The 10,452-nt window shown below is 38.1% G+C and overlaps 1 protein-coding gene across 4 annotated transcripts in view; it reads right to left on the reverse strand.

Annotated features, from left to right (window-relative positions):
• The window catches only part of FBXL20 (F-box and leucine rich repeat protein 20), a 116,771-nt gene that overhangs the window by 57,819 nt on the left and 48,500 nt on the right, over window positions 1–10,452 (reverse strand). For all 4 annotated transcript variants that reach the window (XM_082442362.1, XM_082442359.1, XM_082442361.1 and 1 more), the window contains exon 2: window positions 10,385–10,446. In XM_082442362.1, coding sequence (XP_082298488.1) covers window positions 10,385–10,446 — 62 coding nt within the window. The remainder of the gene's footprint in view (window positions 1–10,384; window positions 10,447–10,452) is intronic.

Consider the following 10,452-nt stretch of genomic DNA (forward strand, 5'->3'; position numbering starts at 1 on the left):
GAACAACAAGCGACTTTCCAGTTGTTTTGTTTTGTTTTTTCATGGGTTTTATCCTGAGGGCAGGTTGTACTTGGGGCCCTTAGAACTTGTATAGAAATCTGTGAAGGAGAACCAGAGAACAGAGTTTGGAGCAACCACAGGCAATGGGAAGTGAGGAGAGAAGGGAGGGAGCCAGAGTGAGGTGAGGGGAGCACAAATCCTGTCCAAACCTCTGAGTGACCTCTGAATACTACGTGTGTGGGGCAGACTCCAAGCTGCTAAAGTTAGAAGAACTGAACTTACATTTCAGGGGCCAACCACCACAGGGGACACAAAGTTTGTAGGTTGGTAACTGCCAAGTTACCTATCTGCTAAAAACAAACAAATAAATCCATTGAATAAGGATGGAAAGGAAAACCCCAAACTGAATACAAACAGAGATGAATAAAATGAACTATATTTTAAATGAATAATGTAAAAAAAGAGAATGAACCAATATAACTTTTGAACTCAGTATTTTCTGTATATCACCAGGCAAAAGACCAAAACAAACAAAAGTCACACCAAAAAACTATAAATAATGAATGAACTCTAATTAGATTCTTTTCACAATGTTATGGGTTAATTATTTCATGTGCATTCTAAGATTGAGTAAATAAGTAAACATATTGTGGATAGAGTCATATTTCTCCCTTAGAGAAGATAGTTATAAATATGGAAGGGATGAGAGCTAAAATGAGCCCTATGGTATTAGACTGGGATCGGGGGTGTTAGTATAAACTGGTTATGTAAGAGAATTGTCATTTTTAATCTATCCACCTATATATAGACACAGACAGACATAAAATTGCATAAAGATATGTTTACATACCACCCACCCCCAAACACGTATTTCTTAGCTCTACCTGATGAGAAGATCTACGAGCAATGATGCCCCAGTAGCAATAAGCATAGCTAGGGTAGAGATCTTAGCTTCTAAATACCATTCTCCACTAAAAAACATCCCTGAGCTCCTTGCAAAAATGTCTGATTCCAGGACTGGGTCAGGAAAAGTACAAGAAGGTCCTAGAATATCTTGTGTCAAAAAACGGGTATATATTCAAACAACGATGGGGACATAATCCAAGAACATAGAATATAACTGTAGGGGCTCCCACTGGCTAAGTCTGAAACGTTTTGAGCAGAAAACAAGGATAACCCAAATGGGATTACAACACACTGAATAAAGTAGGAATCCATGAGTCTATATTGATATTAAAAAATAAAGGAAAAAATGGGATAGAACAAATACTGAAGCCCGGGCACCTATAGCCCGTGCTCCACAACAAAGAGAAGCCACCGTAAAGACCCAACGCAGCCAAAAAAAAAACAAAACAAAAAACAAAAACTAGCTTCACAATATCAAGCTGAGCCTGGTGGGAGTTCACAGTATTAGGATGTTTAATGATAGGAAGACAAAAAGGACTTGGAAAAAAAATAGTATCTTCGCATAGCCAGGTGGCTCTTAGTCTCAAAACACAAACAGCTCTGTGTGTCCACATATATACACGACCTAAACAAAGGCAGTGTGCCTAATCTTATTAATAGTCCATCACTACCATGCTATCAAGGCAGCACAGGAGTTGCTACTGGCTAAGAAAATCTGGAGCCAAACCAGAGCTGAAGTCTCTCCCTGACAGACCTAAAATAAAACATCCAATTTACTCCTCAGAATATTTTGTTGTTGTTGTTGTTCCTCCAGGCAATGAAGTGTTAGGCTTGGAAATATTAAAATAGCAAATTGTGGGACTTCCCTGGCGGTCCAGTGGTTAGGACTCCACGCTTCCACTGAAGGGGGCACAGGTTCGATCCCTGGTCGGGGAACTAAGATCCTGTATGCTGTGTGGCACAGCCAAAAAAAAAAAAGCAAATGGCAATTATGAAGAAACATGCAAACCAGGGAGGAGATGAAGTTCTATACACAGGCAGCATCCAATTTACTAATGGACTGTATGTGCAAAGTTTGTAAATTCTCCAATATAAACAGTATCACAAATGACAGTTTGCTTGCCAGGCAAACCCTAGGAGAAAAAAATCCTGAACTACAATACTGTGTATTATGCAAAAGAGATTGAGCCTCAAATCTTGTAGTATAGCTGAATCAAAGACCCTTTGCCTCTGTCCACAAAGGGGAAACAATAATCTCATATATGAAATGTTCTTCTCCCTCACTCTCCTTCTCTGTCCAGTTAATCACTACTTACCCCTTTACGACTCAACTCATGTCTCATTTCCTTGAAAGCATCTTCTGAGCTCTCCAAGGTTGGTTGTAAAGTCCTACACGTGAGCTTGCTGTAATGGTCTAGGCAAACCTCCATTATAGCTCTATATTGATTATTTTCTTGTTGGTCTTTTCTACTACTCGCTGAGCTTCTTGAGGACAATGACTCCTGTTTATTTCTATATCTAACATAATGCCTGGTACACTGCATGTTTGCTCCTATAGTAAGGTTAAAAGAAATTCCAACTATGTAACATTTTGGAAGAAGCAAAACTATGGAGATCAAAAGGGAGAGAGATGAATAGGCAGAGCATGAAGGATTTTTAGGGCAGTAAAATTACTATGTATGATATTGTAATCATGGATATATTATTACACATTTGTACAAACTCATGAAATCTACAACACCAGGAGTGAACCCTAAGGTAAACTATGGACTTCAGATAATTATGACGTGTTAACGTAGGTTCATCCTTGGCAAAAAAAAAAAGCGCCATTCTGGTGGGTTATGTTGATAATGGGGGTGGGGGGTTTATGCATGTGTGAGGTTGGGGGTACGTGAGAAATCTCAGTACCTTCCTCTCATTTTATCGTAAACCTAAAACCGCTCTACAAATACTAATTCTTTAAAAGAAAGTTGGGCTTCCCTGGTGGCACAGTGGTTGAGAATCTGCCTGCCAATGCAGGGGACACGGGTTCGAGCCCTGGTCTGGGAGGATCCCACATGCCACGGAGCAACTGGGCTCATGAGCCACAATTACTGAGCCTGCGCGTCTGGAGCCTGTGCTCCGCAACAAGAGAGGCCGCGATGGTGAGAGGCCCGCGCACCGCGATGAAGAGTGGTCCCCACTTGCCGCAACTAGAGAAAGCCCTCGCACAGAAACGAAGACTCAACACAGCCATAAATAAATAAATAAAAGAACGTGAATTTCTTAAAAAAAAAAAAAAAAGAAAGTTGAAGGAATACAAAGTACAAGAATGAGGTCTGTAGTAATTTTTAAACTGTGCCATTCTGCTAATGCAAAATTCTCTCACCAAGAAAACATATCGAGGGCTTCCCTGGTGGCGCAGTGGTTAAGAATCTGCCTGCCAATGCAAGGGACACGGGTTCGAGCCCTGGTCTGGGAAGATCCCACATGCCGCGGAGCAACTAAGCCCGTGAGCCACAACTACTGAGCCTGCATGTCTAGAGCCCGTGCTCCACAACAAGAGAAGCCACGACAATGAGAAGCCCGCGCACCGCAATGAAGAGTAGCCCCCGCTCACCGCAACTAGAGAAAGCCTGCACACAGAAACGAAGACCCAACACAGCCAAAAATAAATAAATAAATAAATAAATATATATTTTTTAAAAAAGAAAACATATCAATTAATTGCAGTAGCAAACTCAAATGAAAATGCATCATGCATACATGGTATAGGAAAAAACCAGCCTAAATATACGTTTATAGTCATATATGTAACTATTGTGTTAAAAATCAGTAAAGAACAAAATGTACTGACTTATTTTTCTTGGTATTTAATTAAATTTATCACTTGAACCACTTCCTCCCCAAAAGGTTTAAGGGAATATAATTTAATTATTTCTTGATACTGCATAGCTTTCATAAAGAACATCACTTGTCATCCTATACAGTGAAATCCTCATGGGTAACTAAGTGACTAAAACTTCTCATTAAATAAGCAACCCTGTACTGTAGTGGTTTTGAATGTTACTATTTATTTTTAATTGAAATAACACTGATTTATAACACTGTATAAGCTTCACGTGTACAACATTATATTTCTACTTCTGTATACCCTATAACAAGCTCACCACCAAAAATTTATTTTCCATCCATCCACCGTACAGGTGACCCCCTTTACACCTTTCGCCCTCCCCACCACCCCTTCCCACCTGGGATCCACTGCTCTGTTCTCAATCCTACGTGTTTGTTGGTATGTTTTTTTCTTTTTCTCTTTTCTCTTTTTTTTGTTGGCAGCACCACGGGGCACGCAGGATCTTAGATCCCTGACCAGGTGCCCCCTGCACTGGAAGTGTGGAGTCTTAACCACTGGACCACCAGGGAAGTCCCCTGCTTTTGTTTTTAAAATTAGTTTTTATATATTCTCCCTTACTATCAGATTGCTACTTCTTAAAACTCAGTGGTCTCTCTATTAACATAAATCTTCTGATCCCATTTTTACGTACTGCTATTCATAATCAAATTTGTAATAACTGTGTCTAAAGAAAAAAAAAAAGGAGTACATAGGGCCTGAGAAATGGCTGGCATGCATCCTCTGAGTAAAATGCACATTTGTTCTTACAGCTTGCTTCCTGTTTCTTTGATTTGTTCTGGACAATTGAGAAGGCTAGAAAACTAAATGCTCAGTAAGAGCAATACTGGTTTTCTGTTCTTTCATTCAGGAACATCTGCCAATGCACCTTAAAGTTGAGAGATGATCACTTTTGGTAGTCTTAGCATCTAATCACATCATGTTATGGTCTATGAGTAAAAAATAGAATCAATAGTAATATACATAACATTTTTATTGCACTTCCTATGTGCCAGGCACTCTTCTAATAAGCACTTTACATTTATCAACCCTTTTGATCCTTAGGATAACTCTAAGAGGTAGGTACTAAAATCCTCAATTTACAGCTAGCAAATGACAGAATCCAGGTGTTCAGATTCCAGAGTCCATGTTCTTCACCATTATGTGCCTTTAAAAGTAAGAAAACACACAAACCCCTATCTGCCCTGAATTCCTGGCAATTACACTGAATGAAAATCTATTAGATATCATCAATGTTGTAAGCTTCCTGGAAGAGAATATAAGATAGCATGTGTACAGAAAAGAGTTCACATAGCAGGCCTATCCTTATTAGAAAGGCCTGCTTGCAATGTTGACCCTTGGATGGCATTTGAGAATTTGGATTGGGGAGGGTTCCCACTATTCCCTGATAAGCTTCCCTGGTAGACAACATTTTACTTTTTTTATTGTAACTTATTTCTGGAGGAATTAAGCACATCCTGTGTGACTCCACTGGGAAAGGACTCTTGTAAGCCTACACCGGGTTTCCTCTCTATTTCACTCCATGCACCTTTTCCTTTTGCTAATTTTGCTTTGTACCTTTTCCCTGTAATAAATCATACCCATGAGTATGACTATATGCTGAGCCTTGAGTCCTCCCAGTAAATCACCAAACCTAGGAGTAGTCTTGGGGACCCCCAACACAGCATGATTATCTCTTTTAGACAAAAAATCCCAGCCAATTCATTCTTTCCATCTAAGTTCAGAAAGTTCATCTACCAACTCACACGTACGTATTACATATTGCATGACAATTATGACCCACAACACCCCAAGAGTTGAAAAATTAATGAAAAAAGTTTCAGATTCTTATAAGCAATGATAATCCTCATTCTGAAACTGCACTTTGTTTTATAGCTAAAAGGGCATGTGTGGGCTCAAGCAGTCTTACCACTCACATTATTATTACAGTTATCAATGTCATCCTCAGAAGGAATCTTTGAGAAACAAAGATTCACTTTGCATTTCACTTTAATGAATGTAATGTAATTTCACTTTACATTAGCTCTTGGAAAACACATAAGAGTCTCTGTCTCATAAACACTGACACTCATTTTTCAAGAGGTACTTCTAAATAAATGCATATGGTTCTGCTCTCAAAGGAAGTACTGTCAATCCCGCTAACTGAATTTCACATTATGCAAGCAGTGGATTCCAGCTTGCTAGAGCATTACTAATAAACTTTGTTTCAAAAAGGAAGGAGGAAAATTAGTAAGTTACAGTTAAGAAAAAACAAGAACACTTCCTTAATTCATTGGTAACTTGGTTGTGGCTCTGGATTTGCAAGAAAATAGTACAGCCCTAGTAACACAACTTTTCTCCTTGTAGATTGATATATGGTGGATCAAATAATGTTAACATGTAACTTAAAATCTAATCAAACCAAATATTCTATGCTACTTATTAATCTGTATTTTTAAAAATAGCTAATACAGGGACTTCCCTGGTGGTGCAGTGAATAAGACTCCACGCTCCCAATGCAGGGGGGCCCGGGTTCGATCCCTGGTCAAGGAACTAGATCCCACATGCATGCCACAACTAAGGAGCCGGCAAGCCACAACTAAGGAGCTCTGGAGCCGCAACTAAGGAGCCCACCTGCCGCAACTAAGGAGCCCACGTGCTGCAACTAAGGAGCCCATGAGCCACAACTAAGACCCGGTGTAACCAAATAAATAAATAAATACATAGTTTTAAAAAGTCTTTATTGAATTTGTTACAATATTAAAAAAAATAAAATAAAATAGATAATACACAGACATGGTATGAAATTCCAAACACACACACACACACACACACAAATTTAGAAGACATAAAAAGGCTGAACAATAAGTCATGATAGTAACAATATAATTCATAAAATAAAACAAATATCCATGAGTTTATACTGTTATAAATAACTGAATAAATAAGTAAATGTAATTGAAGTGAAGGCTCTTCCTTACAGTAGAATTCTAATTATTATTAATTAGAATAATAGAAATAGAATTTATATGCAGGAAGAATTATAGAAATATAAAACTTTGGCAAACATAACAGTGGTAACTGTTTCAGGTAACAGCAATGGATACTAAAATTAGTGGACAAAAATGAGTAACAACACATAGTCTTGTAACAACACATATCTCCCCACAAGATATTTATCAAGGTATTCAAAGTTCTTAAGGAAATATTACATTCAACAAATTTCAAAAAATTACAAATGCCCTGGATAGAATTTATTAATATTTATACTAATCAATTGTTATCTGTTTAGTGTAATTTCAAAGATACCACAAAAGTCTCTTTCCTATTTGGCTTAAATGGTTTAAATAAAAAGTTGACCCATTGCCTGAAAGAGAGCCTCAGCTAACCCATAGCTTCATGTAATGGTAAGAAAAAGCCACTGAGATTTAGGAGTTGTTTGTGGTAACAAAAACTGGTTGATACAGAAATTCCTCTTTATCCAATCTTCCCCAGAATACCATCTGTTTTGGCAACTATAGACCTTACAGCTCATCAACAGGTACTAGAGTAAAGTCAAAACAGTAACTAAATCAAAACCATAATGACATATCACCTCACTCCAATCAGAATGGCAATTATCAAAGAGACAAGAAATAACAAGTGTTGGTGAGGATGTGGAGAAAAGAGAACCCTCATACACTGTTGGTGGGAATGTAAATTGGTATAGCCATTACTGAAAACAGTATGAGGTTCTTTAAAAAAGTAAAGATAGAACTACCATATAATCCAGCAATTCTACTTCTGGGTATTTATCTGAAGGAAACAAAAACCCTAACTTGAGAAGATATCTGCATCCCCCATATTCGTTGCAGCATTATTTATAATAGTCAAGACATGGAAGCAACCTAAGTGTCCACTGGTGGATGAATGGATAAAAAAAATGTGAGATATGTGTGTATGTATATGTGTGTATGTATATGTATACATACACACAATGGAATATTATTCAGCTCTAAAAAAGAAAGAAATCTTGCCATATGCCACAACATGAATGAACCTTGAAGACATTATGCTATATGAACTAAGTCAGAGAGAGAAAGACACATACTGTATGATCCCATTTATATGTGGGATCTAAAAAACAACAAAAAACAAAACAAAAATTGGAACTCATAAAGAGAACATATTGGTGGTTTCCAGAGGTGGGGGGTGGGTGAAATACGTAAAGGTGGCCAAAAGTTATACATAACTTCCAGTTATTTATAAATAAGTCCTCAGGATATACAGCTTTATAAAATATACAGCTTTGTGACTATAGTTAGTACTGTAACATATGTTTGGAAAGTTGCTAAGAGAGTAGATCTTAAAAGTTCCCATCACAAGAAAAAAAATTTTGTAACTATGTGTGGTGATAAATATTTTTCTTTCCTTTTCGTAAATTTTTATTTATTTATTTATTTTTTTGGCTGCATTGGGTCTTCATTGCTGTGCATGGGCTTTCTCTAGTTGCGGCGAGCAGGGGCTACTCTTCATCGCGGCGCACAGGCTTCTCATTGCGGTGGCTTCTCTTATTGCGGAGCACGGGCTCTAGGTGCATGGGCTTCAGTAGTTGTGGCACGCAGGCTCAGTAGCTGTGGCTCGTGGGCTCTAGAGCGCAGGCTCAGTAGTTGTGGCGCACGGGCTTAGCTACTCCACTGAGTGTGGGATCTTCCTGGACCAGGGCTTGAACCTGTGTCCCCTGCATTGGCAGGTGGATTCTTAATCACTGTGCCACCAGGGAAGTCCCTTTCTTTTTTTTTTAGATTTTTTTTCTTTTTTGATGTGGACCAATTTTAAAGTCATTATTGAATTTATTACAATATTGCTTCTGTTTTATGTTTTGGTTTTTTTGGCCACGAAGCACATGGGATCTTAGCTCCCCGACCAGGGATCGAACCCACACCCCCTGCATTGGAAGGCGAAGTCTTAACCACTGGACCGCCAGGGAAGTCCTGTGATGATGGATATTAACTAGATTTATTGTTGTGATCATTTTGCAATATATCCTTTTTTTTTTGGCTGCGCCACGTGGCATACAGGATCTTAGTTCCCCGACCAGGGATCAAACCCGTGCCCCCTGCAGTAGAAGCATGGAGTCTTAACCACTGGACTGCCAGGGAAGCCCCCATTTTGCAATATATACAAATATTGAATCATTACGTTGTATACCTGAAACTAATAGATTATATGTCAATTTATATCTAAAAAAGGAAGGAAGGAGGGGAAGGGAGGGGAAAAGAGAAAGAAACAGTGACTAAAGCTAGAAAGAGTCGGGGCAGGCAACGCAGTGTAAATAATTACAGAAAATGTTATCTGTATTACCCTCATCTCTTGCCTGGATTTCTTTAAAAGTTTTCTTGTTGCTCTCCACTCCAATCCCCCAATCTGGTTGGAACATAGTACCCAGACTAATCCTTTAAAAATATAAACCAGATCATGTTATTCCCCTGCCATATCATGAGAGGTCTTGTAGGCCACAGTAAGGAATTTGAGTTTCATGGCAGAACAGAAAAACTCTAATAAAATATAAAAATATAACCACAACAGGATGCAGCCAGTTACCAAAGAGTCAAATAACTTCCATATATCTTTCCGAGTCTCAAGGTAAACTACTGTAGTACAAAATATGCTTAATATTGAAAATAAGTGTGTCTTAGTGTACTCAGTTTATGGTAACAGTGAAGAACATAACTTGTTTTAAAAATATTTTTCTTTAAGATGGCTAAAATTTCGCTGAAATTTGAGGGATACCCAAGATATTCAGGATACATTTTCCAATGGCTCTGGGTAGTCTAGGAGGTTCTTTCAACTACAGTCAACCAGCACATATGTATGTTTTGCTTTCACAGAAAACATCCATTCCAAGTTCAATTCAGTTCCTTTTTCTTAGCATCTTCAAAGTGTTAAGTCCTACGTAAAGATTTATAGGATTTAGTCCCTGCTTCCATGGATCTTGCAATCTAGTGGAGGACTCAGCATGCAAATACTTAGGAATGCCAGGAATACTCTTTACCAGCACTAGGGCAGAGATTATTTTTCACCCTGAAGCAGGGACTGGGCTGGTTATGGGCTAGACTGCAGTAGCAGCTATGAGCAAGAAAAAAATGTCCCGAGCACAGTAACTTGTTAACTTCTAACATTTGCAAAGAGAATGTGCCTTTCTCCGTCATGATATTCTACAAAAGTGAACAAAGAATGGTATGATTATGTGCCCAAATAATGGGCACTGAAAATAACTTCCCTGGATGCCTGTTTCTCCCCAGGTGATTCCTAAGTCAGAGGTATATAAATTGGGAGCTGTGTGTTTTATGTTACAAGTGATCCCAAATGTAGTTTCTACACATTAAAAATAAGGATGGTAAACTCATAAGTCTAACAGAGGAAAGTGTCAAAAAACTTGTCTTTTTAATTTTTAAAAGGCTGTAACCCCTAGAATAAGATTGTTTAACAAAAGAATCAATAAATTTTAAAATCTACATAATCCAGATCCTATACATATATGAAAATTAGCAACAAGTCTAAAATTTTTTTAAACAGGCAAATATGATACACACACACACAAAAAAACCAACATAAAGTTAGACTTACCGTAATAGGAGTTCTTTGGGAAGTTTTTTATTAATTACAGCTTCATCGCTATTTGAGAACATCTGCAA

This window comes from Balaenoptera physalus (genome assembly GCF_965194825.1).
Source record: "Balaenoptera physalus genome assembly, chromosome: 20".
NCBI classification, from domain to species: domain Eukaryota; kingdom Metazoa; phylum Chordata; class Mammalia; order Artiodactyla; family Balaenopteridae; genus Balaenoptera; species Balaenoptera physalus.